Genomic DNA, 17,594 nt, shown 5'->3' with positions numbered 1-17,594 from the left:
TAGAAGCCAACATCATATGGAAGAGGAGGAGCCGGCTCAGGGCCTGTGGGAGGCCGGCCCTACAGTCCCATCAGGTCACCTCCCAGGCCCAAGGGGGATCTGGGACACAGTGAGGACCCTCTCCCCAGAATCACACCCTTGGTGCAGATCCATAGCATTGTCTTCAGCTGAGTCAGGAATTCCATCCAGGGAGGGCCTCCGCTCTAACCTTGTCCTGGCCACACCACAGATCAAGCGCAGCCCAGGATCCAAGCCCAGCGAACTGGGGGCTCCCACCCAACTGGCCTGTCCTGGGGCCACCTCTGCTCACCCCTGGGCTCCAGGCCAGGTAGCAGGCAAAGGGCATGACTCCCCCTTGGAGTTTTACGCAAGCACTCATGGAAGAAGCAGCCTCTTATTCCAGTGTATTTTCTGGAACCCACACCCTTAGTTGTTACGTGCAGAAGCAGGCTGGAATCCTGTCCAGGAGACCCTGAGTCCATTCATCCCAGCTCTATGTGGCAGGAGGCAGAGTCACCTGCTAGATACGAGCCTCACTCACCACGCCCAGGGCTGCTTCTCAAAATGGAGGGAGAAGCAGCCGAGGGGCCCCCTCCTGCCTCAGCACACCTATCGGCTGGATGAGAGGGAGTGGGCTGCAGGCCAGACCAGGGCTGCCGTGGGCCTGGGGCTGAGGCCCTGCAGTGTGGGGTCAGCATGGGCCGGAGAAGGAGCCCCTGCTCCCATAGAAGCCAGGGATCAATCTGGAAGCTGGAGGGAGTGGGGAGGACCGGATGGTCCCAGCCAGACCAAGAAAAGCGTGTTCCTGAGCAGACCCGGTGATTTGGAACAGCTGTGGGTCCTCGACATCGCGATGTAGCCCACGGCCTGGGAGACCTGAGCCCTGTGCAAAGCAGAAGTCTCCACGGGAGCTGCCTCGTTCTGCCCGGCCCACTGGAGCAGGTACCTGCTACCATTTCCCAGACACTGGCTTAAGGTGCCTGAGCCTTGGTTTCCCCATCTGTAAATGGGTACGGTATCTCCACCCATCTCCTTAGGTCTTTGTGGGGATCCAATGAAGACAAGTTACATAAAGTGCATGCATAGCGCCCACCGTAAGGTCCAATATATGGTGATTATTGCCGACAATAACAACTTTCTTTAAGCCACCCGACCTGCACGACAGGCTTAGCAAAGTATCACCTTGGGCCTGGCCACCCTCGTGACCCGCGGAGGGCAGGCTGGGCCGGGCTCTGTCCTGACCGGGAGCCCCTCTGCCTTTCCAGCCTGCTTCACACTCTTTCCACACGGTCTCTGCGTTCTTGGCTTCCCTGACCTTGCAATTTCCTTCTCCTCCTCCTGTGTCTCCGGCCACTCCTGGAGACTTCTCCCCATGACCTAAATGTTGCTGGCCTGGCACACCTTCTGGTGCTCAGGCTGCTCACTCCAAGCACAGCCCCGGACAGCCCTGTTCACTGCCGCAGCTGCAGGAATTGACCGAGGAGCTGCGGGGCTGAGGTTCCCAGCCGGCATCAGAGTACCGGTCACTCTGGCCTCTGCGGGCTCATCTTAAAGTGGACTGGAGCATTCCAGAAAGGTTCCCTGGGGGAGGTGGCCACCGCACCACCCCCACCCCCCCAACAAGGCTCTATCTCCGGCTCAGCCTTCTGCAGAGTTTCAAAATGTCTGTCCACAAATGCTCTCCACCTGGCGGGGCTCCAGGGTCCCAAATGACAACCTCATTGGGTTCCCGGGTCTGGTCCCCCGGGTTACCCCCTGGGAGTCACTGGTCTCTTCTCTGTCGCCTATGGCCCCGTCGTCTCTACCTCCCCCCCACATCGTGACTGCAGCCGCTTGCCCTCCTCACACATCCCTAGGCTGGCTGGGCTAGCCTCATCCCTCCCCTGTACCACCCCAGGTCTCCCTGCCTCTGCTCTGGTCCCCTCCTCCAGTCAACGTCCATATGACACTGATGGTCCTCAAACACGACCATGTCCCTCCCCAGCTTGAAAGACGGACAGGGTAAGTCTTACGACCCATAAAACTTACATCCCTAGTCCAACATTCCGGGTCCGCCCTATTAAGCAGCAAATGACCCTTCTTCCTGCTCTCCTTTGAGGACTGCAGGTGGCAGCTGTCCCCTTCTCCCGAGGCCCCCCCCCCCCCCCCCCCCCCCCCCCCCCAGCCAGAAGCTCTACTCCCAAGTCCCCACTGTGTCACCACCCCGGCACTTGGGAGGTGCTCCGGGACTGCCTGTGGCACTGAGGCCCTCCCACCAGGAGCCCCTAAGAAGCACCCCAAACGTGGCCCCAACCCCAGCACCCACTCCCTGGCCCGACCTGCAGACCCCACTGCAAACACTCACTTTGGCTCCAGGAGGGCCGGGGAGGCCTGGGTTTCCGTAAGGCCCAGGAGGACCCTGAAAGGTGAAAGAAACAAAGAAGTGAGAGAAAAATAATGCCCGGCACATTCCCCCTACCCTTCTGGGTCTTCTCACCGAGCCAAGCCTCAGCGGACTATCATGGCGGTCTACTCTTAGGGAGGGCCCCCTCAGTGCCTGCCCCTGCACTAAACACTTTCCATGCATCACCTCGTTTTACTCTACTAACCTGCGAGGTAGAAGCTATCATTATTCCTATTTTGAAGACGGTGCTCAGAGAGGTTTAGAACTTTCTCAGGTCACTCAGCCGCTAAGAGGCAGGGCCAGAGCTCAACCTCAGATGTCCGGCTTCAGAGCTCAAGCCCTCAACCTCGGAGTTTTGCCGCCTCCCCCTTCTCTCCACCTGGCCCCGCAGCCCTTCCCAGGCTGGCTTCCGGGGCTCAAAACCCATTTCTCTATTTGCTTCCCTCCCCCATGCCTCATCACGTTTGCCTGTGCTGTTCCCATCACCTGGCATGCGTTTCCCATCCATCCCCAGCTGACACCTACCCCATCCTTCAAGGCCTGGCTCAAATGCTACTTCCTCCCGGGGATCTTCTAGGACTTCTGCCTAAACGAACTGCTCCCTTTCGGCTCCAACCGTGCTGTTGTGTGAGCCTTTGGAGTAGAGAACTCAGTGAAGGGAGTATGTGGCATTTCCCGAGCAAAGGTGCATCCCTCCGGAGCCACAGCCCAGCCAGAGAGCTCTCCCTTAGATTCCTACACGCTCTGAGCTTACGGGTCCTCTGGGGGCCTTGGAGCAGCTAGGAAGACCGGGCCCAGAGAGTCAAAGAGTCTTGGCCAAGTCACACAGCAGAGCGATGGCCGAGCCAGGGCTGGGACCCAGGCCTGTTGGCTTCAGGTCTAAGGCCTATTCATGGCACTGGATTTTCCCAGGTCATATCTGAATCCCATATAACAGCTGGAACCTGTTATGTCTACTTTCTCCAGCAAGGGCCCTGGGTTAGAGTCTTGTAGCCAGTAATAGAAACAGAGCCCTAAGAGTCAGGTAATTCCCGAGAGTCTCTGTCTAGCAGGAATAAAGTGGGGGCAGAGGGGGTGGGGAGAGGCGCCTCGAGAGGCCCAGTGGTGCCCCACCACACCGGCTTCTAGACACATTGCCCTTGTCCCTGGCCCCTCTTGACTCATCTGGCTAGCTGTGTATGAACTTGCTTCCTTCCTCCCTCTCGGAGGCCAACTTTCCAGCTGCAGCCTGTCACATTCCAACCATGGCACCTCCCTCTTCCTCGACGCCTGAACGGGGACCCTCCCCTTCTCTGAACACGTTGAGAAGGAACAGTGTTCAGAAGCTCACTCAGCCTGAGGAATTGATAAGGGTGTCACGGGCGACCCTCTCTCTAAACTAAGCAGCTCTCCAGCCCTCGCAAGCATGCCCCCGAGCACCGCCTCCTGGCATATGGATGTGACCTGGCAGTGTCAGGACCTGGAACTAGCTGTGAGCAGCCCTCCCCCTCCCCGGCCTTGCTCTCCCCAAAAGTCCTATGAGTAACTAGGGCCCAGTGGTCTCCAAGGAACGTGGAGGACCTCAGATGTTCACCGCTGCCCAGGCTTCTGGGGTCTAACCTCAGGGCTCAGCCTGAATTGGGCCTAAGTTGCGTAAAGGCGTTTCAGGAGGGGCCCCCGACCAGCACTCCAGAACCAGGCATGGGCTGTGGGAGGCCAACAGTGGCCACTTCTCCCCAGTTGTGCCCCCCAGCTACCCCAAAGATGGTGGCCTGGAGCACCCGGCTACCCCATCTGCAGTTTATGAAGGTGGGGGCTTCTTCCTGCTTCCCCGCCCCCACCTCTCCTCCCTCTCCAGCCACTGCCTTGCAGCGAAACGAAGCAGCACATAGTTGACTGGGAGCCAAGCAGACCAATTCTATAAATGCCGCAGCCCAGAAAGCCGGGTGTGGAGAGGGCCCAGGGATTCCCCAACATCCTGCCGCGGGCCGGGGGAGTATGCGGAGGTGGGAAGGGGCATGCCACTGAGCTTTGGATGACCTCAGGTAAGGCCTTGCCCCTCCCTGAGCCCCAGAGCCACCATCTGTGGAGAGAGGAGCTGGGGTTGTCTAATCTTCACATTCTATTATCTCTGGAATTTTATGATCTATGGAATTTCCAGTCTAGAAACAGGATGATGGGGAGGGGAGCACACAGAGAGCCCAAGAAGGATGTCAGGAGAGCCATTCACTCACTCATGGAATTTCAGAGCTGGGAGGAACCTTGGAAATACCTTTCTAAGGAAATGCCTTGGAAAATCCTGGAAGGACCCCGTGCTTTAGAGATGGGAAAACTGAGGCCCAGAGAAGGGAAGAGATTTACCTAAGATCACACAGCTTCTGGGGTGAAGTGTTAACTCTCGGCCTAGAACTCTTCAGCAAACATTTGGCCAGCACCTGCTATATGCAGGGCACTCTGAGAGGCACTGTGTAAGAAAGAGAAAAACAGGGCCTGCCTCTGGCCCACAAGGGCCCGACTGAGTAGAGAGAAAAATCAGTGCAATAAATCGTTACCATCATAGGTTCTGGGGTCACACTGCCCGGCTTCAGTCCTAGCTCTGACATTTACCCTATGGTTGACTTTGTCCAAAGTAACAACTTTTCTGAGGCTCAGTTTTCCTCACGTGTAAAATGGGGACACTACTGGAACCTATTTCTCGGGATGACTAGGAGGGTGAGGTCATGCATATGTAGCTCGGTCAACAGAGTTCAGCAGTCTCTGTGAGCTTTTCAGAAGTGATCTGTGCCATCCAGAAAGGCAGATAAATTGCTGCAGGAATTCCGAGAAGGGGACAGTCATCAGAAAACGTGGGGGCGTTGGATCTCTGCAGGGGATGGAGGAGGAGCTTGCAAAGAAGGGCACGCCAGGTCGCCGGGGCCAGGTGGAGAGAACAGCCCGAGCGAAGGTGCAGAGGAGCGGTTTGGATTGGTAAGGTGCCTGCTAAGTCAGAGGGCCTCCTCCTGGTCCCAGGCTGCAAGGCCCTGTGGCCAGCAGTATCCCAGGTACCTCTGTGGTCCCCAGCTCTGGGTAGATGCTCCATGGAGACTCTGGAGCCAGGAGGAAATGCTGCTTTCGACAGCAGATTCCAGAGCCCTGGGCCCAGAGAGCACAGGGCCAGGTCTGGAGGGAACTAGGGCTCGAGTAATTGCATAACCAGAACCATCCGCTGGGTTCAGAGCTAAAAATATGCCCCAGGCAGCTGTCTCTGCCAGAGCCTTGCCAGGCACCCAGCGTGGGAAAGGCTGATTCAGCCTAGGCACAGGTGCCAGGCGTCATGGGTCTGAGCCCTCTTGGGAAAAGGACAGATTTTTCAACAAGAGAAACCCCCAAGGGTCCCAGCATATGGCTAAGAGCCTGGGCTCCCATCCTGGGCTCTTCCATTTCCTACATGCTCAGTTTCCTCGTCCCTAAGAGGAGAACGATTGTACTGGCCCATGGGGGTCCTAGGGGAGAGGGGCTCAGACAAGGCAGCATTAAGTGACATAGGAGGTATGACACATAGGAGCGGCTTTTCACACCAAGGCTCAGGCTAGCTCATCTCAGCCACTGCAGCCCAGCCAAGCCATCCTCCAGCCTCTGATGAGACCTCTCAGCATGGGGAGCTCTCCCCCGACCTTGCCTATGTCGGTATCCCCACCCCAGGCCCTGCAGAGGTGCCTGCAGAGATGGATGTGAGGGTCATGTCCTCCCAAGCCAGCTTTTGTCCTGGACGGATGCTGAAACCCATCAGCTCAGGACGCGTGGTCTGCAGAAACCCCTTCTCCACTCCAGGCTGCCACGGGTGATACCCACAATGAACAACTGAGACCCGGTAAGAGGTCGTTGCTCTCCCCACGCGGTGCCCCCTAAGAGCCCTAAGTACACTCCAGTGGGCAAAATGGAAAATGGGTCCTCACGTGGGACGGGGAGCAGCCTGAGGACACACAGCGAGGCTGGAACTTGGAGGTTGTGGGATACAGGCCAAAGAGCCAACCAGAGCTCCCAAGGACAGTGTGTGATCACTTACCCGAGGCCCCCGTGCACCAGGGGGTCCAGGGAGCCCAGGCAGCCCAGGGGGACCCTGAGGAAAAAAGCAAGAAGATGGCATCAGTGCGAAGTGGCAACAGAATGAGTTCAAGCAGTCATTCAACAAGCCTGTCCAGAGCTCTGGGCATGGAAACCCAGCGGCTGAGAAGAGGGGTCCTCTGAGGTCCCTACCTAAGGAACTCATGCTCTTTGAGGCTTTCAGGCCTTTGCAGCTGCTGTTTCTAGGTCTTTGAAGTTTTCGTCTTTTATTGCCTAGCTAACTTATCCAGGCTGTCACCTCTTCCAGGAAGCCTTCCCTGATCCCTCCCCCAGGTTGAGTCAAGTCCCCTCTTTCCCTCTATTGTAAAGGCTTCATATTGTTTGGGGAATTATCTGCCCAGAAGCCTATCACTCCCCTTAGACCATGGTCTCCTCAGAGGAACTATTTCTCTCTCTCTCCCGCCCCCTAGGGTTCAGCTAAATGTTTGATAAGATAACACAGCAAGGGACCTCAGAGCTCAGCCAAGTTCTCTGCAGAGCCAGAGCAGAGAAGGGACTTGTCCAAGGTCACACAAAGCCTCTTTGCACCATGGAGCGGCAGTGCAGCATAAACGGTATAGGCAAAGGCTTTTGCATCAGACAGGCTTGGGTTCAAACCTCATGCTGCCCCTTACCAGCTGGGTTTGGGCAAGTTCTTTAACCAGCCTATGGCCTATAAAATGGGGGCAATAAGAGCCTCTTCATAGGATCGTCACAGGGATGGAATGAGAGACGGTGAACATTTAACACGGTGACTGGCATATAATCATCACTGAAACGTTCTCTCTATTCCAGTGGTCACAGCCTGGTCCAGCCTTCATCACTGCTCCCCAAGAACCTGCAACCATGCCCTCATTTGTCTCCCCACCTCCACCCTCTCTCTACTCCTGTCCTCCTCTACACAGCCTTGTTCATCTTCCCAAGGCGCTCCGCGGCTCAACAACATTCAATGGCTCCCTACTTCCCACAAGAGAAAGGCCTGACTCTGTAGCACAGAAAGAAGGCAGCTGAGCAGACTTACTAAACAGAGGGCTGACCTTTGTTCAAATCCTGGTTTTGCTACTTATTAGCTGGAGACTCCTGAGGTCTCCACCTGCTCCCATTCACCATGGGCTCAATAGCTACGGCTCTGTCTACCCTGAAGGGATAAATGAGGATTAACTGAGTGCCTGATGTGAAGAACTGAACACAGAACCTTCGAAGGAAGCCTGGCTTTCGAGGATGTGTGAGGCCTGGGGAATTCATTTGTTTCAAATAACCATCAACGAGATTCCAGGTTTCCTGCCCGGAGTTAAAATCAGCGTTGAAAACCCAGTACGGTTTGGCTGGTAATTAATCCAGATCTCACGCTGGGCAGGCTCGGTTCACAGTTCTGGCCTGTGAACGCCACGTGCTTGCTCGTCCATGAATAAAAATCAGAAGAGAGATCCAGACAGGCAGATATGGGCACCAAGGCCCCAGAGGCACTGGAAAGAGCCCCGGGGGGAGGGAGGAGCGGGTGGCTGCGTGGCCTCAGGCAAGTCCCGGACACCTCGGAGCCTCCCGGGACCTCTGGCCAAATTGGCAGCCGTCTTCCTTGTCTTCAGGTTTGGGATTTCAGGGCCAGGCTCCGCTCCACAACCCCGCCCACCGCTCCCCCCCTCCCCGCCCCGGCCCCCCGCGCCAGGGGAACAGTAGAGAACGTTGTAAGACTGGGGACCTGGGTTCACACCAGGCACCCCTGCTTACGAGCTGTGTGGCTTTCAGGGCCCCCTGCTTCCATTCTCCAAGCCTTCATTCTCTTAAGTGTAAAATGAGGATATGACGGCACCTTGCTGACAGATAATCTATAAAAAGTGCTAATCCTGGTGCCTGGCACACAGCTAAGGCCCAAAAAGTTAGCTGTTGTTTCTGTTAAGCGAGCTGCTGGATGCTCTCCAACTCCGAATTTTAAACCACCCTCCTTGGCATCTGTTTTTCAGGAAGAGCAAAGATTTCCCTTTCCAGAAGGCCCTGCCTGGCCCTGTTCTTCCAGGTGACCCGGAATTAAAGGGAAATTAAAGGCTCAGTGAAGCACTGCTTCAGGCATCCTTATCACTGCAGAGCCCTCTTCATAGATGAGACACCAAAAAGAGCCCCAGGGTGGCAAAATGCTTGCCCAAGGCCACACAGCTAACAGGCGGAGCAGGGACTCAGCCCAGGACATTGGCTCTGTTCTCCTCTCCTGGGAGCTTCCACGCAGAGAATCTCGGCTGGGTATATTCTGACTAGGTGTGCAAACTTGGGTAAGGGCTTGCCCCTCTATGGGCAGCCGTGGAATGAGCATCCCAGAACCTTCCCGGCATGGGGTACTTCCTGAGTGGCAGGGTGGTGGTGACTTCCTTCTCCAGTTATCTGGCAGGAGAGGAAACAGAGAAGAAGGTCAAGGCCCAGCGAGGCAGGGCTCGTGCAGGGCTCCAGGGAGGGAGATTCTCCCTCAGGGACCCTGGTAGGGCCGCTGCTGTGGAGGCCCGGACACTCCCTCTTGGCATTTCTTCTGCCCCAGAAACAGGGGCATCCAGGCTGGGAGTCTGACCTCACCCACACATCTGCAGAGCAGACTCTAAGTGCCAGTTGGGACCCACGGCCCAGCCTGGTGATGTCAGTCCACAGCCCGGCTCCGTGTCATGGCAGCCCAGCCCCCGGCCACGGGCCTGGCCTGGCTCTCCTCTACCAACCCGGGCCCAGCCGCGGCCACAGGCCTAACCCTTCCCCGCTCAGTACTTACTTTGTTAGTTTGTTAGTGGGCAAGCGAGGGTGGGCGCCCCCTGCCCCCTCTCGCCTGATCCGAGACCCTGCCTGTTCTCCACGCAGTGGAAAAACGCTGCCATTTCTTTCCAGGGCCTGAAGCCTGAGCGGGTGACTCTGGGATGATTCACGAGGGCCGGGGTGGGATTTTCCACTCCACGCCGCAAACAACGGGGCCTCTGAGAGGGCCCAGAGCCGAGGGGGAGGGGAGCGGGGGCCACAGGCCTGCCTGGGGGAGGTGAGCGAGGCCTGGGCTTGGGGGCTCGCACAAACAGAGCCATGGAAACAAACAAGCAGCCGCTCTGGGCTTCCCCTGAGGGTCGTGGCCTCCAACAGCCAGACCTAGGGGAACCCCATCCCACGGAACAAGTCCACTCTGATGTCCAGCTGCAACCGCCCTCCTGCCAAGCCTTGCAGAAAGAAGTCCGCCCTGGCTGGCAGGGCCCCTGGCAGCGAGCAGAGAGGCTCCAGAGGCCGAGGATCTGGGAGACCCGAGTCCGGTCTCTCGTGTGCTGCTAACTGCTGGTGACTCTGCGTGAGGACTCTGCAGTCTCTGCGCCTCTACTCAGTGCCTGTAGCCGGACAGGGAGAGGCAGGGGACCCCAAAGGGGGCCTCCCATTTCCGGCCATCTGAGCGCACCGTTATTCCCAGGAACAGCACTCAGGGCTCTGAGCCTTTTCCCCCAGTCTCTGTCCGAGGGAAGGGCCTTCCGGGCCGGGGCTTCTCAGTGTGGCTCTGCGCCGTGCCTCCGGGCCTCAGTCTGTCCAGCTGTAAAATGGGGATATAACACCCATCTTCCAACATACAACGTATGTGGGCGCTGGTTGCTCTCCACTTGCTCCCCAGATCTACTGTGTGCCCCAGGAAGCTGGCTTTCACAGGCTGCACCCTTGGGCTTTCTTGCTCTGTGCCTTTGGCTGGGTCTGGCCAACGGGAAGCCCCAGCAAGAGACTGAGAAGTAGGAAGAGTGAGTGGGCTCGGCTATTTCTCTCCCTGCTCCCGTGGGGACTGGAGACCGCTGTTCACACTTGAACTTTCACCGGGTTCTGGTTACACCTTCCCCTCCCCTGGTACCTTCAGGCTAGACCCGTGTGCTTCGCCAGCCCCTGTGGGTTCCTCTGATGCCGCCCACACCTCTGTCAGTAGCCCCTTCCTTGAACTCTCCTCAATTACCTGCTCCCCACCTGGAGCTGCAGGACACGGCATGCGCACTGCTTAGCACAGAGCCTGGCGCAGAGTAGGAGCTCAAGAGCAAAATGCCAAAGAGAAAGCGAGACACCCCTCATTCTCCTGGGCTCTACGTGATACTAGGGGAATGGGTGAATTTCTCAAGATCTAGCCCCAATTTCTAACCACCAACAGTATGAAGGCCCTCCTGGGTCCAGACGTCCCTGGTTCCCTTGGTGCAGCGATGCCCCCATCTCAACCATCAGCACGTCAGTAAACAGCCACGACCACCCGCTGGGACCGGGTGCTAGGTGCTGGGTGGCTTTACATCCCTCATCTCAATCCACACAACAACTCTGGAAAGGTAGGTAGCACCATGTCCCCATTTTGCAGAGGCAGAAACTGAGGCTCAGAGAGGTTAAGTGACTTGCCGAAGGTCACACAGCAGCTGGCACCTAGGAGGCACTCAATCCACATTTGTTGAAAGAAGGAAAGGATAGCTGGGTAAGGCAGTCGTTGAAACCCAGGTCGCTCCAGATCCAAAGTCTGTGCTCTGTGCCTTCCTCCATGTGGCCTCCGGACCCACCAGCAGCAGAGATCTGTGTAATTCAAGGAGCCCGGCCTGGGAGTCGGGACAACCTTTTTTTCCCATAAAGATCACATCCATTCATTTTACAGATAGTCATGGAGCATCTGCTGTGGGCCAGGCCCTCATCCGGGTCTCCCTGAGGTGACGCTTGCAAAAAAGTGCAAGCCAGTGCAAATGCCAGCGGCCTGATCATGAATAAATAAGGCCTTGACTCGCCTCCTCCCAGGCGTGGGGCTTCTGTGCAGCTTCTGTGCAGTCTCTGTGAACCGCAGCCTCCCCGCCCCTACTCACCCGGAGCCCAGCTCAGCTTTTCCATGCTCCCCCCGCTGCTGGGGCTCCCACAGAGCTCCCTCACTCAGTGGCTACAACTGCTGGCAGGCCCGGGGCCCAGAGAAGTCTCCGCCTCCACCAGTGTGGCTCATGCCCCTCCAGAACCACGCAGAACCAGGCAGACCCGGCCACCCCTCTCTGGCCCTTGAAGTTCCCACGGCCACTTATTTCTAAGAAGGGAGCTCTTCCGAAGCTGTCATGGAGGGGAGACAGCCCTAGGGAGAGGAGAGAAGTTCCCCCAAAGTCACCCAGCAAAAACAGATCTCCAAGGGGCCTTGGAGATCACCCAACTTGCTTCCTCACAGGAGATGGGAGCTATTCTTAACCTACGTTCTGCGGAAATCAAGACTTAGTGTGGATCAGAGCTAGTAAGGGGCGGAGTCAGAATTTGAACCCAGGTCTGCATGTCCCCAGTATGGGGACAATTAAGCCCCCTGCCCAGGGCAGCACGGCTTCTGAATGTATATGGGGGTTGGAGGCAGACAAGAGAGGACAGGAAAAGAAGTTGTTACCGCTGCTGCTCAAAGATGCCCCTTCAGTTATATAATGCTGGTATCCGGTGACATATAAATGACCGGTTTGCCACCTGCTGCACAGGGGGCTGGACAAAGCTTCTCGAAGCTTCGTGGCTCCTATTGGGGTGAGGCTAGGTTCCAAGCGGAGGAAGGGTGGGATTCAGGGATAGGGCGCGGCAGGAGGCGAGCAGGGATTCGCATACACGTCCCGCCCTCCTGAACCAGTTCCTAGGATGTCCTAAAGGAAGATGCCACTCACGTAACTCACACATTTGGTGGGTATAGAAACAGAAGATTTGTTCAGACAGTGAGATCTTCCTTTGAGGCCAAGGACAGGGCCTGACATATCTTTGAAGCCCCCCAGCCTCCTGGCCCTAACCCTTAGAGTCTCAGTGTGGACACTCAGGACACACATTCTTTGATCGCGGAGAAGTTCCAGGAGATCTGGAGTGAGGCCTCACCCCTGCGGATCCACATCACCAAACCCCGGGGGAATGTATGCAGCCTGGGCATCTGACAGGCCCAAAGGCAGATTCTGCACCCTAAAAAACTATTCCAGTGTAGGCTTGGACATGGCTGTCCTTTCTCTACACCACACATGGCCTTGGAGACAAGGTTGGCCTTCTCCACTGGATGGAGTGGAGACCCTGAGCCTCACACCCTCTCTCAGAGGGGGACAATTCACCCCCGTTTGACCTCGTGGCCAGTGAACCGAGCACCCCCACAGCTTGGGAAGCTGAACTATCAGGCCTCAAAGGCACCTGGTGCCTGAGTCAGGCTGAGCAGCCTGAAGGGCTGAAAAGGGGTCCCCCCTTCTTTTCTTGGCTCCCAACTTCCTGCCCTGACAATTTCAGAGCACAGGACTTAAGCAGAGCGTTGACATAATTGCAAAGCAATGCATACAATTTCCATAAGTTCTACAATATGGTTATAATAAAATCGCGCTCTCAGTCCCCTTGGAGACAGGCTGAATAAATATTATTCCTAATCATTATTAAAACTCATTAAGTGTGTTTGTAAGGCCTGGGAATTCCCAGCATCTGCCACTGTCTCCACATTGTAGGGAGCCTAACCTCAAACACTAGAGCCTGGTGGGAAACCCGGCCTTAGGAAGGAGGAAACCACACAGTGGTCATCTCCAAGGCAGGAGAACAGAGCTGAGGCCTGAGCCTTCTGGAAACTCCATCCCACCATTCCCCGCCCAGAGGAATTGGCCTCCAGCTGCAGAAAGGTCGTTGCCCCTGGAGACAGTCCCAGGCATGCTGCAGGCGTCGGCCCTGAGAACATCTCCTGCACGTGGAATGTTCTTTCTCCTTTCCTTGACTGTTCAGGCCCACCCTCCCCCTCCCCACCCCAAACTCGCCTACAGGGGCCACAAATCCAGCATCTATAGGATCCAGGCAGGTGGAAGAAACAGGGGAAAGGACCTGATCGGGAGACGTGGGGACGGGGGCACACAGGAGCAGGCCTGTCCTGTCGAAAGGGGCAGCTCTCACGGAGCCACAGCCCATGGGCCACTGCGTCTCTCCCCGTTCCAGGAGAAGCCAGTCGTCAGGTCTTTTATAAGAAATCTCTCACATTTTTAAAATGTTAGTAACTCGTTAAATATTTTTAAACAATGCCGCACGTGCCAAACAAAACACGTTCAGGACTACCCATGTGCGACCTTTGTCCAAAACGCCCAGACAAGCTGGTGGGCTGGAGGAGCTCTGCTCTAGGAGTCGGGACAGCTGAACTTCGGAGAGTGTGTGACCTGGGGGCTAGTCGGTTAGTGGTTTTCCTTAAGCCACTTGACCTTGACAGCTGGGTTAGCAAAGAATGACCTGGGGCCTGAGCCAAGCAAAGCCCAGGGGGGCTCTTTACCTGGTGGTGGCCACCAAACCCAAGTCTGCCCCGGAGGATCATGAATCACAGCAGGATGTGTAATCACGAGCACAGCAGAGGTAGACGAGCAGGGGACTCGCGTTCGAGTTGAGAGTCTGCCGATGACCACCTCCCGGCGCGACGTTGCTTCTCCTGGTCAGCCCTTGCCGGGAGTAGCCACTCGCCCTAACCGCCCCCTGCCACCCACTTGAGCTCTGAACAACATGCACACCCCTCCCAGTCTTACCGGCAAACCGCAGTCTCCCTTGGGCCCTGGAGGTCCCATCAGCAACGGGAAAGGCGTGGGTCCCGCCAGGTGGAAGAACGAATAACTGTGACTTGTAGGCCAGGGACTGGAGGACAGGAATCGCGCTGGGGCAAATGCCGGGGCCGAGGTGGTCGGCCGGCTGGGCCGGGACTGTCTGGGGCTGGGCCGGGTTGTCGGATCATTCAACGGGACATCCCTGGCTGCCTTCCCAGGTCTGAGGGGGACGGGCTTCCGGGGGTTGCTCTTGGGTCTGGCTTTCCTTGTGGCTTCTGATCCAGAGGGTTTCTTGGTTCTGGTGGGGCCTGAGCCAGGAGCAAGGGTGGGCGGCAACGATGTGGCTGGTGGTGGAGGGGTCCCGGTAGAGTCAGGACGGGGGACAGGTGACAGGGACAGAACAGTGGGTTGAGGCGGTCTGAGGGTGCTGGTGTGGGCAGTGGCTGGCTCACTGGCATGACGGCTCATCTTGGCCTCATTCTGGCCCACTGGGGAGAAAGGCGTTTTGGAGGATCCAGTGGCCAGAAGTAGGGTCTGAGCGTCGGGTAGCGGAGGTCTGGGCGTTACAGGGGTCCTCTGGATCGGCCTCACGGAGGGTCGGGAGGCTTTGGCAGGAAGTGGGTGGGAAGTGGATGGCACAGGCTTCTTGGTGGGGGGGGCTGACTTTGTGAAGGAAGGCCGAGCTGCCTTCTGCGTGGGGCGGGGGTTTTTGACAGGGCCTGTGGAAGGAGGAGTGGCTGAAAGCCTAGCCGGATGACGTCTGGGGCTCCCGGTGGCCGTGCTCTTCTGCAATGGCTGGACAGGTGTGGCGGAGGGGGCACGAGAGGCTGGGGGCACGGGAGGAAGCACTTCACCGGCTGACAGCTTGGCAGGTGGCAGCGGGGTCCGTGCTGGGCCCCTGGCTGCAGCACGCTGGTGAGGGTCTGTGATGCTAGTCCTTAGGGGCTTGGTGGGTGTGGCAGGCACCACAGTCCCCCTGGGATCCCTGCTTGCTGGCCGCGACCCCAGGGCTGGTGCGGCAGTGGTCAGGTTCTCCAGGCCTCGCAGGGCAAGGTCGGTCTGGAAGCTGAAGGTTGTGCCAGGGTCTCGGGGAAGGAGGGGTCCCAGCTGGGGCCGGTATGTGTCGGCCTGTCCACACTGCTTTCTCAGGTGGGTACAGTAATTGTGAGCGACCTGCGTCACAGGGTAGATACTGAACTGGCACAGGGCACCTTCAAACTGGACCGCGTGTGGGTTCATCTTCCCAAAGAGGAAGGAGCCCTCGGGGTCGAGTGCTGGGTCCTTGTGGAAAGGCAGCGGGACAGGCACCCGGTGCTGCCCGCAGGCCGTCACCAGGGTGACGGTGCGGCCGCGGAGCTCCAGAGCTAGGTGATGCCAGCGCCCGTCATGCACATCGAGGTCAAAGGCCACCGAGCGCCGGGGCCCCAGGTGGAGGACCGTCTTGCCGGGGAGAAACTGCAGGCCCAGCTGCAGCTTGTGTTTCCGGCTGCGGACGGCGAAGAGGAAGGCATGGTTCACCCGGTGGGAGCAGAGGCTCAGCACCAGAGCCAGCTCTGTGCCCAGGGAGGCGGGAATGATGGCGGCTGTGGGGGTCTGGAGCCGGGTCCGCTGCGTGAAGATGAAGCCTGATTGGAACGGAATGACCCCCGGGGGCGGGGGGCTCCGGCCACCCCCTGCCTTTGTCCAGCTGAGGCCGAGCCGCTGGAGGACGTCCACATCTGCAGAGGGCGGGGCAGAGGCAGGAGAGGGCACAGTCAGAGCCTGCTCCAGGCCCAGACCCCTGCAGGCACACAGACACAGTGAGGACAGGTCACCCATTGCTACACTGTGGCCCGTGCCTGCGGCTGGGAGTACACAGCCGGAACCCGTTCCCTATCTGGCTGGACGATGATGCATATACTAGTTTAAGACACAGACCCCGGGCACCAGGGCGGCTCGGTCGGTTAAGCGCCTGACATCGGCTCAGCTCACGATCTTGCGGTTCCCAAGTTCAAGCCCCGCGTCGGGCTCTGTGCTGACAGCTCGGGGCCTGGAGCCTGCTTCGGATTCTGTCTCTGTCTCTCTCTGCCCCTCCCCCACTCATACTCTGTCTCTCTGTCTGTCTATCTCTCTTTCTCTCTCAAAAATAAATAAAACATTAAAAAAAAAAAGACACAGACCCTGGAGCCAAACTTCCTGAATTCACTTGTGACTTACTGCCTCAGTTTTCTCGCCTGTTACATGGGATAGTAGAGTCAAACGCAGAAAGCTATTGTGAGGATACACTTGAAAGCAAGAGCCTGGCACAAAATAAGCACTTCCCAATGATAGCTATTCGTACCGAAAATAATGATCATCACCAAATGCTAGCGCTAAGAGTATTCGAGACTGCCGAACGTGACAGGCTTCCCCTTCTCTCTGCCTCAAAAGGCATCTCCTCCAAGAAGCAGTCCCCTGAGTGAGGGAGCAGGGTGAAAGGAATGGATGTGTCACAGGAGTTTGGTAAGGATGTCCAGTGGGCCTGACTGGTCTCACCACCTTTAGGAACCTCCCTGGCCCCCTGCCCACCCCCTTGGTCTCTCTCTGGCCAGAGCAGGGTGGGGGGAGCCGCTATCTGCAAAGAGGGAAGAGGATATATTTCCAATGACTCCCCTCCTCCCTGTGCGGCTTTGGACAGAGCAGAGGAAGCAATCAAGGCGTCCCTGCAAGCTCCGTCCTCTGGCGAAGCGTTTGGACATCTACTGTGGCCTGGCCAGGTCACATCCGCCCAGTAATTACATCGGTGGGGCTCGCCAGAGCAAAAGGAGGGCGTCCAGGGTGTTTATGGAAAGGCTTCCTGACCTTGCCTCTTGCCGGGTCACTCGACCTCCCTCAGCTGGCTGTGCTGCGAGCATCTGCAGAAGCCAGCTCCGGAGCCCCGACCCAGAAAGGAGAGGCTGCCTCTGGAGCTGGGGTCTGGCTTGGGTGCTCAGCTCCCCTCCCCCCCCCCCCCCCCCCCCGAGCTCAGCAACCTAAACCCCGAGCGTGGTCCAGGGGGTGCCCATCAGGCTGAATGCGGCGCTCGGCCCCTAGTCCTGAGCTAACAACTGTGACGTGGATGGACGGATGGACGGAGGGACAAATAGATGGGCTGGGGTCAGAAGGCCGGGCTTTGGAGCCAGACAAAGCCACCTGTGAGTCTGGACTCCGGGCCTCAGTTCCCTCTGCTGTAAAACGAGGCAGAGGAGAATGCCCGCATCACAGGGTTCTTGGTCTTCCTCGCCAATCCTCACACATGGCCTGCACCAGCACCTCTGGGCAAGTCTCTTCCTGACCCCTGGGCCTCAGTTTCCCTGCCTGTAAGACAAGGGAAGCCAGACCTGGAAGCGGCCACGACGTGCTAACGATGTTCTCAGAACTCTAGAGGGGTAGGCTGCTTCTTCGGGTTGGCTTGACTTGAAGACCCTTATTCGTCCGTAGGGCCTGTGGGCCTTCACTTCACTGCAAATTCCCCCTCTCTCCCATCTCCGTCTGCCCTCAGACCCTAATCTGAAATAAACCACTGCTCAAAGATTCTCTTGGTAGTAGTGTATTTCACCCCTTTTAATCACTGAAACGCTCTTATTATCACAAAATACTACTCACTACGAACAGCTTAAAAGCGAGCAGGTGCTTGCTAGGGAAGAGGTGAGGGCAGG

General features: G+C 57.5%; 1 protein-coding gene across 1 annotated transcript in view; it reads right to left on the bottom strand.

The window, feature by feature from the left end:
* COL27A1 (collagen type XXVII alpha 1 chain) overlaps positions 1–15,771 on the bottom strand; it is a 128,026-nt gene extending 112,255 nt beyond the window's left edge. Inside the window, exons 1-3 of the mRNA XM_040482080.1 lie at positions 13,924–15,771; positions 6,408–6,461; positions 2,345–2,398 (exon numbers count right to left, since the gene is read on the bottom strand). Of these exons, the coding sequence (XP_040338014.1) occupies positions 2,345–2,398; positions 6,408–6,461; positions 13,924–15,756 (1,941 nt within the window). The 5' untranslated portion in view covers positions 15,757–15,771. The remainder of the gene's footprint in view (positions 1–2,344; positions 2,399–6,407; positions 6,462–13,923) is intronic.
* Between the last annotated feature and the right edge of the window lie 1,823 nt (positions 15,772–17,594).

This window comes from Herpailurus yagouaroundi, unplaced genomic scaffold (genome assembly GCF_014898765.1).
Source record: "Herpailurus yagouaroundi ecotype Mexico unplaced genomic scaffold, PumYag 160, whole genome shotgun sequence".
Classification (NCBI taxonomy): Eukaryota; Metazoa; Chordata; class Mammalia; order Carnivora; family Felidae; genus Herpailurus; species Herpailurus yagouaroundi.
The sequence above is the reverse complement of the archived record's forward strand: the minus strand, read 5'-3'. Positions and strand labels throughout refer to the sequence as shown.